At 46.6% G+C, this 14,796-nt stretch overlaps 1 protein-coding gene across 2 annotated transcripts in view; it reads left to right on the top strand.

The window, feature by feature from the left end:
- Positions 1-14,796, top strand: part of ANKDD1A (ankyrin repeat and death domain containing 1A) — a 90,013-nt gene that overhangs the window by 53,492 nt on the left and 21,725 nt on the right. For both annotated transcript variants that reach the window (XM_013992888.2, XM_021093722.1), the window contains 3 exons: positions 3,859-3,957; positions 9,343-9,447; positions 10,157-10,255. In XM_013992888.2, the coding sequence (XP_013848342.1) occupies positions 3,859-3,957; positions 9,343-9,447; positions 10,157-10,255 (303 nt within the window). The remainder of the gene's footprint in view (positions 1-3,858; positions 3,958-9,342; positions 9,448-10,156; positions 10,256-14,796) is intronic.

Below are 14,796 nucleotides of genomic sequence, written 5' to 3'. Positions count from 1 at the left end.
TTCCTTCGCAAACAGCAATAAAGACATTTTGAAACATAAGAAGGCTGGGAGTTCCCCTGTGGCTCAGTGGTTAACAAACCCAACTAGGATCCATGAGGACGTGAGTTCAATCATGCCTTGCTCAGTGGGTTAAGGGTCCGGCATTGCCGTGAGCTGTGGTGTAGGTCATAGATGTGGCTCGGATCCTGCGTTGCTGTGGCTGTGGCGTAGGCTGGCAGCTACAGCCCCGATTGGACCCCTAGCCTGAGAACCTCCATATGCCGCCATTGTGGCCCTAAAAAGCTGGAAAAAAAAAAAAAAAAAAAAAAAGGCTGGCAGGAGGAGACATTGAAGAAGGGAAATCAAATCCTGTTGTTGGGGGAGCCACAGGGCTCTCTCCTGAATAGACCATGGAACTAGGGCCTATCCCTGGCATGAGGCTCTTGTTCCTATGAGCACTGAGCACTGACTCTTTTCATTCCCAGGCTCCTGTGTACTTCTTACCCTGGACTCTGTCCTGTGTTTTTTATTTTATTTTATTTTATTTTATTTTATTTTATTTTTCCCACTGTACAGCAAGGGGTCAGGTTATCCTTAGATGTATACATTGCAATTACAGTTTTTTCCCCCACCCTTTCTTCTGTTGCAACATGAGTATCTAGACATAGTTCTCAATGCTATTCAGCAGGATCTCCTTGTAAATCTATTCTAGGTTGTGTCTGATAAGCCCAAGCTTCCGATCCCTCCCACTCCCTCCCCCTCCCATCAGGCAACCACAAGTCTGTTTTTGTTTTTGTTTTGGCCGCAGCAGCTTGATGTGGGATCTGAGTTCCCAGGCCAGGGATTGATCCCAAGCTGCACTGGTGAAAGTGCTGAGTCCTAACCACCAGACCACCAGGGAACTCCCCTGTGTTTATTCTTTCCCTTCCTTGTCCAGCCAGCTTACTGATATTCTACCAGAAGCTGAGCTTTGAGCCAGTGCTAGGTCACTTGGCCTCTTTGGCTCTAGCTGGGGCCAACTCCAATCCCCATTTGAAGTGCTTTGGTGGATCCAGCACCTTCCCCATGGTTTCAGGAAGAATGGCTTAAATTCATATGGTTACTCCTGGCTCTTACATCTAGTTCCCTATCAGTTTTCACTGTCCTCTTGAAATTGGCAAGTAGTCCCTTTTTTTTTCCCCTCTTTTTTTTTTTTTTTTGTCTTTTCTAGGGCCACACCCACAGTATATGGAGGTTCCCAGGCTAGGGATCAAATTAGAGCTACAGCTGCCGGCCTATGCCACAGCCACAGCAATACCAGATCTGAGCTGCATCTGTGACCTACACCACAGCTCATGGCAGCAAGGGGTTCTTAACCCACTGAGCAAGGCCAGGGATCGAACCCACAACCTCATGGTTCCTGGTCGGATTTGTTTCTGCTTCACCATGATGGAAACTCCAGTGCTGTTTGTTTTTGTTTTTGTTTTTGTTTTTCCCCAGGTTAGGGGTTGAATGGGAGCTGTAGCCACTGGCCTGTGCCACAGCCACAACAATGCCAGATCTGAGCTGCATCTGTGACCTACACCACAGTTCATGGCAATGCTGGATCCTCAATCCACTGAGTTAGGCCAGGGATCAAACCTGCATCCTCATGGATTCTAGTCAGATTTGTTTGCATTGAGCCACGACAGAAACTCCTCAATGCTGTTCTTAATTTGCACCACCCTCCTCCCTGCTGCCAAATCCCGCCATGATGCTTAGTCGGTTCTTTCTGGGTTTCGCCTTTCATTCCAACCACTTGTCGCAGCTTTTACCCAAACACAGTTCTGTCCCTAAGAGGGATTCTGGTGCCAACCTCCAAGACCCCTTTTCCTGGCACCTGCACAAGAGCTCTTCATAGAGCTAATGGGGAAGCAGTTATGATTAGGGTTCTGTGCAGATGCTCGGGTGGGGCACTCTTTCCCCAGAGGTCCAGACTATGAGATTAAGGCTGATTCAGGACGAGGCCAGCCCTGTCCTTCTGGCCCCTGCCCCTGACCGTAGACAGCTTGGAGCGCGCTGGGGATGGGGACAGATCAGAGGACACTAATCCCTTGGCTCTTCCTGAAGTGGGCTCTGTGTTTCTCCTCCCACGGCAGCCCCGCTGCTTATGCTTATGGGGAGATTGTCTGGCTCATCAGTACGAGGCCATACTGTGGGCCCCACTCTGTTTTTGTGGGAAAATCTGTTCTGGTTTATGAACACCCATCTTATACACTTCAGGGATGCCTGAAACCAAGGGAGGGCAGTGTAGCCTTTAGGCCAAAGGTGGTGATGATCTCCCAGGCCTCTGCTCTGCTCAGACCCTGGTGATCTCACCACAGCCAAGGAACGATAGCCAAAACCCATTTCCGGAGGGTGGCTGGCTGTCAGTGCATCCTGGGAGGTGAGTTTGGAGGCCTGGGGGTGCTCCTCACAGAGAAGGAAAGACTCGGTAGGGATGGGGACGAGGGCTGCCTTCAGATGCAGAACCCCATCAAGGTGGGGGTCAGTGAAGGGGCTCTGGTGACCCGGAAGCACTTTGCAGGTATTGAGAAAGAGGATCCGCAAAGAGGGGCTGGGCGGCCATCGCAAGAAGACCTAGATGTACTTTCAGTTGCTCCAAAGAGCAAGCACGGTGGAAAACACTGGGATGCAGATTTCATCACAGCATGAGGAAGGATTTCCAGTGGGGAGAAGTGCTTGACAGTGTGGTGGTTGTCTTGTGCCCTGGCGAGGTGCCATCCCTGCGTGTGTGCAGATTTAAGCCATCTTCCTGGAGCATGTTCTTCAGGAGATTCAGTTGATTCTCAAATACTAGTCCAAAATGAGGTCTTCACCAGTCCTAGCAAATCAGAAAATAAGAACAATGCAGTGTGTGTTTCATGTAGCTATATTTGGAGAGTATGTTCAGAGATTGGTTCCTTTCAAGTTGTTTGTGTTAAAGTGGTCCGACTTTATGAACTGGTGGTGAGAGCAGATGGCAGCTGGTTTTTGTTTGTCAGTTTGTTTTTTGGCCGTTTGGAGTTCTGGGGCCAGGGATCAGATCTGAGCTACAGAGGCAATCTATGGCACAGCTGCAACAGTGCTGGATCCTTTAACCCACTGTACCTGGCTGGGGATCGAACCCACGTCTGGTGCTGTGGAGATGCTGCCCATCCCATTATGCCAGAGAGCGAACTCCTGGCAGCTGTTTTAAGTTAAGCAACCTCACAAAAGTTTGCAGTTTTTGCAAGAGTAAATCCTTGGAGTTCTCATCACAGAGGGAAAATCTTTTTTTCCTTTTTTCTTTTCTTTTTATTGTAGCTATGTGAGAAGATGGATACTAGTTGAACCTATTCTCATCATTTCAAAATATACGTAAATCAAACCATTATGCTGTATGCCTTAAACTTAAACAGTGATGTATATCAATTATTTCTCAGTAAGGGTTCCTGTTGTGGCTCAGGGGGTTACAAACCTGACTAGTATCCATGAGGGCTCAATCCCTGGCCTTGCTCAGTGGGTTAAGGATCCAGTGTTGCTGTGGGCTGTGGTGTAGGTCACAGATGCAGCCTGGATCCTGCATTGCTGTGGCTGTGGTGTAGGCCAGCAGCTACAGCTATGATTCGACCCCTAGCCTAGGAACTTCCATATGCCACAGGTGCGGCCCTAAAAAGAAAAAAATTACTTTTCAATAAAACTGGATAAAAAAAGTTTCCAACCGTATATCAGCCTCTATTTAATGTAATTTCCTGGACTTTAAATTCCTAAAGCCCAGAGCTCTCTGGCCTAGGTGGCACTTAAGATCCTTTATGGTTGCATGATTTTGCAGTGCAGACTCAGGCCCAGGTGGCACAGCCACACCTACTCTCACTTCCTGCCCTGTGTCCTCTCCCCCAGTTTGGGATGAACGCGCTTCTCCTGTCTGCCTGGTTCGGCCACTTGCAGATCCTCCAGATCCTGGTCAACTCTGGGGCCAAGATCCACTGTGAGAACAAGGTAAGACCTCAACTGGCAGCCCACTTTCCCCCCTGCCCCCAGCTGCACAGGGCTGCCCCCCTCTGCCCACCCCTGCTGCTTGTCCCCATTGCTTCCCCCTCTGTCCCCCTCCCCCCCACATGTGTCTCTGCCTGCCCCAGATTGACATGACCCTCTGAGATTTGTCCTGAACCCCCTGAGATCAGCCCTGGGAAGCTGGGACCCTCACTGCTTCACTGAGGCTGGGAGAAGGGCCTGAGGGTGCCGCTTCCATCAACACTGAAAGCCCCTTTCTTCTGATCCCCTCACCCTTTACCACTCTGTGATGCTGGGATGGCCCCCAGCCCTCTGGTCAGCCTTCTAGTCACAAACAGGAGTTAAAGTAATGTGCCCTCAGGAGTTCCTGTTGTGGGGCAGCAGAGATGAATTCAACTAGGAAGCATGAGGTTGCAGGTTTGATCCCTGGCCTTGATCAGTGGGTTGAGGATCCTGCTGCATTGCCGTGAGCTGTGGTGTGGGTCGCATATGAGGCTCGGATCCTGTGTAGCTGTGGCTGTGGTGTAGGCCAGCAGCTGTGGCTCTGATCGGACCCTTAGCCAGGGAACCTCCATATGCCGCAGGTGCGGCCCTAAAAGAGCAAAATAAATAATAATAATCAAGTAACGAGCCCTCAGAGGATTAAAGGAGAAGGAGGTGAGGGCTCCTCCCTTCCGCAGGTTTCAGTCTCCCTGGAGTCAGTGTGGCCTGGTGGAAGGAACAAAGCACCGTTTACCAAACTCTGGGACCTTGGGTGAGCTTTACCACCCTGAGCCTCAGTTTTCCCATTTGGAAATGGGCTGCTAGTACCCAGCTCCGAACTGTGGCAGAAACAAATACAGCACTGCGTGTAAAGTCCCTGGCTCGGGGCTTGGCATGTTAGGGAACCTGGCTTGGCCTTGCAGAGGCTCAGTGGCCTTGGGGAATCTAATAGCTGTTGCAGTGAGATTTGCTGTCAAGACAGAATGAACCTCAATGCTCTAGAATGAGGAAGATGAGGTCTTCGGTGTGTGCGGAAGGCAGGGCTCTGGGTAGTGGACTCTCCTAGTTAAGCAGATCCACTCTGCGTTAGTTTTCTCTTTTTGCTAACAAACCACCCTGAAATGTAGTGGCTTAAAGTAACAATGATATGTTATTTTTTCATAATGTCAGTGGCTGGTCAGTTCCTGGGGCCTTGCCTGGGTTCACTTATGAGAACACAGTCAGCGCATGTCTGGGGCCTCTGCAGGCTGGGGGAATGTCAGGGATGGTGTGGCCGGCTCATCCAAGTGGTGGCTGATATTCATGGAGACTTCCTCATGTGACTGCCCCAGGACTTCCAAAGAGCAAGAGTGAAAGTGCAAGGTGGAGTTCCCATTGTGGCTCAGTGGGATAAGAACCCGGCATAGTGACCATGAGAATGCAGGTTTGATCCCTGGCCTTGCTCAGTGGGTAAAGGATCTGATAGGTCGTAGTAGGTTGCAGATGCAGCTTGAATCCTCCATAGTTGTAGCTGTGGTGCCGGCCGGCAGCTGCAGCTCCTATTCAACCCCTAGGCTGGGAACCTTCATATGCCTCATGCGTACCCTAAAAAGGAAGGGAGGAAGGAAGGAAGAGGCAAGGTTCATGAGCTATTACTTCTACCTCATTCTACTGGTCAGAGCCCATCACAGGGTTAGCTTCATTTCAGGGGGAATGAAAATGAAGTTCCCCTGGCCAGAGGTCAAACCCGTACCATGTCAGTGACCATGCTGGCTCCTTAACCTACTGAGCCACCAGGGAACTCCTCAGATTCCTTCTTTCAATGTGAAGAGTAGCGCGGGCCTGTTGCGTGATCTCGTGACAGTTTCTCAGTCCTGTTTTTCGTGACCTCGCCCCTTTTGAAGAGGACAGGTCAAGTGTTTTGTAGAATGTCCTTCGGTTTGTGTTTATCTGATGTTTTTCTCATGATTAGACTAGGGTTATGGAATTTGGGAAAGAAGATCACAGAGGTCAAGTGCTCTTCTCATCACCTCTTATCAGGGGCATATGATACCGTTGTGATTTGTCACTGGTAACATTGTCGTGATCCAATTCTAACACCAATTCCCATGTGTGTGTTTTTTCTTTTTCTTTTACTTTTATTGACGTATAGTTTATTTACAATGTTGTGTTAATTTCTGTTGTACGGAAAAGTGACTCTGTTATACATACATATTCCTTTTCTTGTTCTTTTCCATTATGGCTTATCATAGGATGTTGAATATAGTTCCCTGTGCTATTACAGTAGGACCTTGTGGTTTATCCATCCTGTATACAATGGTTAGAATCTGCTAATCCCAAATTTCCAGTCCTTCTCTTCCCCACTCCCAGCCCCCTTGGCAATCACAAATCTGTTCTCTATATCTGTGAGTTTGTTTTTGTTTCATAGATAGGTTGATTTGTGTCATCTTTTAGATTCCACATATAAATGATATCATATGATTTTTTTTTTCTCTGTCTGATGTACTTTGCTTAGTATGATAATCTTTAGGTCCATCCATGTTGCTGCAAATGGCATTATTTCATTCTTTTTATTTTTTTATTATTATTTTTTAGTTGTATATTTCTTTTTTATGCAATATATTTATTTCTATAGCATTTTAAAATTATTCAATTACCTTTATTGTTTTACAACAATCATCACAACCAAATTTTATAGCATGTGTGGGTTGGAAATGCTATTTTATTCTTTTTAACATCTAAGTAATATTCCTTCGTGTGTGTGTTTGTGTGTGTATCTTCTTTATCCATTCACCTGTAAATGGACATTTAGATTGTTTCTATGTCTTGATTTTTGTGAATAGTGCTGAATTATAGTTTTGTAGGGACGTGTATGTAGAGGTGTGATTTCTGGATCATCTATCTTCAGTTTTTTGAGGAATGTCCATACTCTTTTCCATAGTGACTGCACCAGTTACAGTCTTACCAACAGTGTAGGAGGATTCCTTTTTCTCCATAACCTCTCCAGCATTTGCTATTTGTAGATTACAAAAAAAAAAAAAAAAAAAATTTTTTTTTTTTTCATTTCACTTCAGATGCCAATCCCAAAGCCCTAGTGAGTCAGCAGTGGCTGGATGAAGAGAAGCATAGGGCAAGGTCCTGAATGCAGGTGCTTCTGTCCCTGTGGGCTTTGGGGTCTGGCAGATGGATATGTTCAGATTCATCAACTTGGAAGTTCTCTGAGCCCTGGCCTTTTGGGTTTTTATGGAGGCTTCATTACATAGACTTGGTAGATTAAATCCTAGCCATTGGTCTTATTATTATTATTATTATTATTATTATTTTTCACAGCCACACTTGCAGCATATGGAAGCAACATATCTGGGATCTACACCGCAGCTTTCGGCAATGCCAGATCCTTAACCCACTGAGCAAGGCCAGAGATCAAACCTGCATCCTCATGGATACTGCTCGGGTTCTTAACCTGTTGAACTGTAATGGGAACTCCCAGCCATTGGTCATTGATTCAGCCTCCAGCTCCTCCCCTCTCCTCTAGAGATAGGGAGGTGGGACTGGAAGTTCCAACCCTCTGATCTCACTGTAGTTTCCACAGGCAACCAGCCAGGATCCTTAGTTACCTAGGGGCTTCCTGTCACCTCATTAACTTCATAAAAGACACCTTTGTCACTCTTACCATTTTGAAGATTCCTAGAGTTTTAGGAGCTCTGTGCCAGGAACCAGGACAAAGACCAAATAAATATTTCTTTTTTTTTTCCTTTTTTTTTTTGTTTCACTTTTTAGAGCCGCACCTGTGGAGGTTCCAGGCTAGAGGTCAAATCGGAGCTCTAACTGCTGGCCTATACCACAGCCACAGCAACGCCAGATCCGATCCGAGTCTGTGATCTATACCACAGTTCACTGAGCAAGGCCAGGGATCGAACCTGCGTCCTCATGGAGGCGGTCACATTCGTTAACCCCTGAGCCATGATGGGAACTCCCAAATAAATATTTCTTATTATAAATCACAGTATCACCCTTGATCATTTGGTTAAGGTTGTGTCAGCCAGGTTTCCTTTTCCATACCCTATTGTTAGAAACTCTTTGTGGTTTTAATTTGCATTTCAATAACGACTAATGATGTCAGATATATATTTTTTTTTTTCATGAGCTTATTTGGCATGTGTATATCTTCTTTGGTGTCCAAATGACTTTTTAATTGGCGTCATTTTTTTTTTTTTTAAGGGCTGCACTTGTGACATTTGGAGGTTCCCAGGCTAAGGGGTCAGATTGGAGCTGTAGCTCCTGGCCTACGCCACAGCCACAGCAATGCCAGATCCAAGCCACGTCTGCGACCTACACCACAGCTCATGGCAATGCCAGATCCTTCACCCACTGAGCGAGGCCAAGGCTTGAACCTGTGTTCTTATGGATGCTAGTCAGATTCGCTTCCGCTGAGCCAGGATGGGAACTCCTAATTGGGGTACTTTCTTATTGATGAGTTTTTTTGTTTTTTTGTTTTTTTTGTCTTTTTGCTATTTCTTGGGCCGCTCCCGCGGCATATGGAGGTTCCCAGGCTAGAGGTTGAATCGGGTCGTTAACCCACTGAGCAAGGGCAGGGACCGAACCCGCAACCTCATCGTTCCTAGTCGGATTCGTTAACCACTGCGCCACGACGGGAACTCCCTTACTGATGAGTTTTTTAAGACTTCTTTATAAATTTTGGATGCATTTCAGAATAAATTGCAGGCATCAGTGTGCTTCCCTCTCAAACCTTCAATAGGCATGTTATTAACTAGAGTTCAAATTCTTTACATATAAGGAAATTCACAAATCTTAAATTTGTGAATCTGAAATTCACAAATCTCAAATTTGTCAAATCTCAAATGAGATTTGACAAATGCTACTCCTCTGTAACCCAAACCACTGTCAAGAGGTAGAACACTGTTCTATTGATTTTTATGACTCATTAATGACTGCAATCTATTTGAAAAATGTGCTCTAAACCATCTCTCTATAATGCAAGGCCAAGATCAAAGCTCTGGGCTATAAACATAGGATTTGCAAACCTCCCTCGCTTAAGTATAGCTTCCAGGGCCAAGAGACCTTCAATAAAGCGAATCGAAATAACATGAGGCATGCTTGTGTTATCCTAATTTGACCTATGAGAAAATGGGGGCTCAGAGAAGTACAGGTAACTTGCCCAAGACCACAGAGCTGATAAATGCTACAGCTAGGATTTGAACTCTGGCATCCTGACTCCCACCAGCACCTGTGAGGCTAAGTAGGTGCTTCGGTTGTCCCAGGGGCTTTCAGTGTGGTTTTAATTGGAAAGCTGCTCTGATCCTAAACACTCATCGTTTGGGAGCTAGCCAGCATGTGAGCAGGGCCTCCCTTCGCAGACTGCAGGGAGCCCTCTGGGCTTGTTTCCAGGATGGCCTGACCTTACTGCACTGTGCAGCTCTGAAAGGCCACGTGCCTGTGCTGGCATTCATAATGGAGGACCTGGAGGACGTGGCCCTGGACCATGCTGATAAGGTGAGTGTGGCTTCAAGTCTGTGTGTCCTTCTCGTTGAGCTTGGGATTCCTGCAGCCTCTGCTGCATGCTCCTTGAGTGCATCCTTTGAGCCATGGGTGGTATAGACTGGACCCCATCTTCAGAAGCTGCTGGTCTAGAAGGGGCCTTGGGGCACAAATGAACAGGACACTGGCAGCCCGTGATCAGTTCCCTCAGAGAGACTCTGATAAGACTAGACAGTTTGGAGAGGGGAGCTCTTGCTTTCTGCTCCCTGGAGGAGGTGACATTTGGTGAAGGAACTAAATTTTGTTGGTAAGATTAGAAAGCCGGGGGCATTCCAACTGGAGGAGAGAGTGTTGCTAGAGCTTTAGAGGTGGAAAAGGCCTCTTTGAGTGTGAGTTTGGATGGATTGGAATCTTGGAGGTGAAGGCTGGAGAGGTTGTTGGGGGCCCTCGTGGAGGTCTCAAGCCCCAGCCTCAGGAATGGGTCCTTTATTCAGCAGGCCTGCAGGGAGCCCCCCACCACCACCACCGCCCCTGAGGATTTCAGTAGGGGAGGGCCCCTCCCAAGTGGGGTCTTGTTAGGATGTTGGTCAGAGCTCTCCAGGCAGGGTGTATAGACCAAGGGGAGTGGAGAGTGTCTGGGGCACAGCAAGCCCAGAGTGATTGGAGAAACTGGGGCCCGGTGGGCAGGGCAAGGAAGAGTCACTCTTTTCTTCTCCCCGGCCAGCTGGGAAGGACAGCGTTTCACCGGGCTGTGGAGCATGGGCAGCTGGGTGCTCTGGATTTCCTCGTGGGCTCTGGCTGTGACCACAGTGTCAAAGACAAGGTACTGTGACCATAGGTCCCAAGGGAGGGACCAGGATCTGGGTTCCTGACCCCCAGGGTAGTCACAGGCAGCTCTCCTGTACCTACTTCCCACTCTAGCATGCTAGAGGGCTGGTGGCCCAAAGACCAGCGTGTGTCCGATGTTTATGCAACTGGCATTTTGCAAGCACACACTGTGGGCCAGCCCTATGCTATGGGTGAAGAGCACAAAGATGCCCAAGACACAGGTTTTTTTTTTTTTTTACTGAAGATATTCAAGAAATTCAACGCCACAATCCTAGTAAAGAGCTGTTATCCAGGAGTTCCCGTCGTGACTCAGTGGTAACGAACCCAACTAGAATCCCTGAGAATGCACGTTTGATCCATCCCTGGCCTTGCTCAGTTGGTTAAGGATCTGACATTGCCGTGAGCTGAGGTGTAGGTCACAGATGGGGCTTGGATCCCACATTGCTGTGGCTGTGGCATAGGCTGGCAGCTGCAGCTCTGACTTGACCCCTAGCCTGGAACTTCTGTATGCCGTGGGGTGCAGCCCTAAAAAGGTGAAAAAAAAAAAAGAGCTGTGATCCAATGTGGGGAGCCAGGATATCAAATCTTTTTTTTTCCCCCATTGATTGTCAAATAACCTTTTATTATTTTTCTCTGCAGTTCTTAATTAACTGGGTGTTCTGCTGTGCCATTATTGATGTCACCTATGATGTCATGAGGGTGGTGGCCATCAACATTGCAGTCCACAGTCCAAACTCCCAGTCCACCCTGCTCCCTCCCCCTCAGCTCCTTGGCAACCACAGGTCGGCTCTTTTTGTCTTTGAGTCTGTTTCTGTTTTGTAGGTAGGTTCAGTTGCGCCATATTTGATCACATATAATTGATATCATATAGTATTTGTCTCTTTCTGACTTCACTTAGTATGAGAATCTCTAGTTGCATCCATGTTGCTGCAAATGGCATGATTTTGTTCTTTCTTATGGCTGGGTAGTATTCCATTGTATATATGTACCACATTTTCTTAATCCATTCATTTATCAATAGACATATAGGTTGTTTCCATGACTGGCTATTGTGAATAGTGCTGTTGTGAACATGGGTGCATGTATCTTTTTGAATTATAGTTTTGTCCCAGTATATGCCCAGGAGTGGGATTGCTGGGTCATATGGTAGTTCTATATTGAATTTTCTGAGGTACCTCCATAGTGGTTTTCCATAGTGGTTGTACCAATTTACATTCCCACCAACAGTATAGGAGGGTTCCCTTTTCTCTGCACCCTCTACAAAATTTGTTATTCGTAGACTTATTAATGATGGCAGGATGGCAAATCTGACTGGGTGTCTACAGTGGATTTGAGCGGGGCTGTGATTCCATTAGGGATATCTGTTAGAAGGATGGTAGCCACACACTGTTGGTTATTTGCTTTCTTTGTGTTTTAGTAATCTACTGTGAGTATGGCAAAAGTAGGATGAGAGTGCTTTGGACAGAGCAGTTCATTCAGGGTGGTGAATTTATAAGCAGGATTTCACCAATCTGAGAAGGGGTGAGGGATGGGGACCCAAGGAGACCACCTTCCCAATGACTTACATTAATTGTTAATCATTAGGTAAATATGTTACAGCAAATTCTAAGCAGTGTTCCCAACAAGGGAGGAGGTCCATTGTTAATTTTCTGATTAAAATGCTTGGCCACGATAAAAGGAATTCTGTTATGAGCTAGTGACAGGGCTCACAGACAGATGGACCACAGGACCTTAGAGCTGGAAGATGTCTTCATCATGGGCCAGTTCAGCCTTCTCATTTTGCAGATGTGGAAACTGAGGCCCAGAGAGGGGGATATTTTAGTTAAGGTCACATAATAAGACAAAGGTCGAGCTGGGTGCAGAAACAGGACACATCTATCCGGGGGGGAAAAAGATTAGGGAGTTCCCATTGTAGCTCAGGGGTTAACAAACCTGACTAGTATCCATGAGGATGGGGGTTCGATCCCTGACCCCACTCAGTGGGTTAAGGATCCGGTGTTGCTGTGAACTGAGTTGTAGGTCACAGACATGGCTTGGATCCAGCATTGCTGTGGCTGTGGTGTAGGCTGGTGGCTATAGCTCCAATTCGGCACCTAGCCTGGGAACTTCCATATGCCATGGTTGCAGCCCTAAAAAGACAAAAGAAAAAAAAAAATGGTTATATTCAGGTCCCCAGGAGAGCAGGAGCACCAAAACTAGAAAGCAAGAAAGGTCCAGCTTTGGTGAACTTATCCAGAATCTAGCAATCAGAGATTTTAGAAAGAAGCTTTTAAAATTGCATGCCCCATTAAGTATTTTCATTTTGAGTTTTGTTTGGGGCGAGTGACCAGTAAGCTTTTCAAGGCTTTGGGCCGCTGAAGGTCTGACTCCTGCCAGGACTCCCTCCAGCCTGCCTTGGAGGACAGACCTGTTAGAATGGGTGACAATTGCAGGTGCTATGGTAGGGAGGCTTTGAGAGCCCAGAGAGAGTGATTAGCTCCTCTGGAAATGTCAAGGAGATGCCAACAGAGTCTCACAGCGGTGAGGATGTCCCTACAGGTGGTGGGAAGAGGCCAGGCCCAAGGCCTCCTTCCACCCAGACCCCTGCCCTGCCCAGGCAGAGTGTGAGGGCCCTGTTAGGGGGTTCCTGCCACTTGCAAATTCAAAGGGCAAGATGTTGATACTTATAATCCAGGAGGGAGAGGAAAGCCCTGCCCTGTCTCCATAGCCCTGCTGACTGGGGGCACATGCTAGTTCCCCAACAATTCACCCACTTCCTTCCTGTCTCTTTGAAGACAGACTTCATGCTGTGGCTGCACCACCCACAGCCTGATCCCTCCTTACAGCAGCGAGCTGACCACAGAGCGAATGGGAGAGGAGTAGAACAAAGCTGTTGAGGGTTTTTTTTTTAAACCTGATTTTATTTATTAATATAATATGACAGTGATCATAATGGAAATGGAAATGTTTCATCTTTGATCCCATAAGATACTTATAGTTGTTTATGTGTGTGGATGTATCATGGGGGGCAGAGTATGTTTTTAAATTATTTTAAGTACTGCTTTGGCTTTGGTACATGTTCACATCCTCATTGCACCCTTTAAAGATCTGTGCCCAAGTTGAGCGCCTTGATTCCTTCCTGGGGAAGGTACTGAGACAAGGCAGCATGGAGGAAAGTGCTTGAGCCAGGAGGCCTCCATGACCGGTTTAGTTTGATATATTCCTGTGGCCTTCTGGGCATGATAAATCGCCAAAGCTGAGTCGTCCCTTCTAGATGCTTTTGTGGGTTCTTCCAGGGTCCTTATCCTAGTCCTGCATCTGTGTCCTCTGTAAGGAAATACCTTTTCTGGGGACCCATCCAGCCGCCTCCTCTTTAATGGGGCCCCTCACCCTCCCTTTGTCTCTGCAGCATGTCCTTTAAGGACAAGCCCCAGCAGGCTGCTGTTGGCGGGGCTACTTCTGACACTAAGAACACTGTGCCCTTTGTCCCCCAGTGCAACCACTGTTCTTGGCTCTGTCACCGTCACCTTTAGACTTCTCAAGGGTGAGGCCGCTCCCGGTCCTCTGGCCCTCAAGTTCCAGGAGACACATATTAGATTCTCCAGCACATTATTTATTCATTGAACAAATATCTATTGCATGTCTGCCATGTGCCCCAGGCTCTATTCTGGGCACCTGGGGAATCTTCCGAGAACAAGATGGACAGAATTCCTTGCCCTGGAGGTGCTTCTGTTCCAGCAAACAGAGTCATACAATAAACAGTAAGCATAGTACACAAGCAGATTATAGAGTGTGTTGGGTAGTCGGTGCTTTGGGAAAAAAGGAAACGTAGAGCCGGATAAGGGGGTCAGGAGGTGAGAATTGTGTTATTTATATATTTTTATGTTTTTAATATTTAGTAAATTTACTCAAAGAAAACTTAAATGATACAGAACTGAAAATACTAGAAATCTGTATACAGTAAAAAGTGAATATAAATTAGCCAATTCCATGGACTCTTCCAGTTAAGCATTCATACAAATACATGTTCATCTTTTTCTTACATATGGGAATAACACATACATACATCACATAATGATTTTAGAAAAAAAAATCAGAGCTACTAAAAATGTTCTCAAGTTTTAAGAATGGTGTGGAAAAAGTTTTAACAACATTCTACATTAATGGAAACCCCTGATTTAATTCTATGATTTTATCATGCCAGAAGCATGGTTGGTTTTAGGTTTGTTTTTTTGTTTTTTGTTTTTTGTGTTTTTTTTTGGCTTTTTAGGGCTGCACCCATGGCATATGGAGGTTCCCAGGCTAGGGGTCAAATCACAGCTACAGCTTCCAGCCTATGCCACACTCACAGCAATGCAGGATCTGAGCCACGTCTGTGACCTACACCACAGCTCTCAGCAGTGCCGGATCCTTAACCCACTGAGCAAGGATCGAATCTGCAACCTCATGGTTCCTAGTCGGATTCATTTTCGCTGTGCCATGACAGAGACTCTGGTTTTTTTAGTTTTATAAAACAGTTATCAGTATCATACACATTGGCTTATTAATAATTAAGGC

The sequence above is a fragment of the Sus scrofa genome, chromosome 1 (genome assembly GCF_000003025.6).
Source record: "Sus scrofa isolate TJ Tabasco breed Duroc chromosome 1, Sscrofa11.1, whole genome shotgun sequence".
In the NCBI taxonomy this organism is placed as follows: Eukaryota; Metazoa; Chordata; class Mammalia; order Artiodactyla; family Suidae; genus Sus; species Sus scrofa.
The sequence above is the reverse complement of the archived record's forward strand: the minus strand, read 5'-3'. Positions and strand labels throughout refer to the sequence as shown.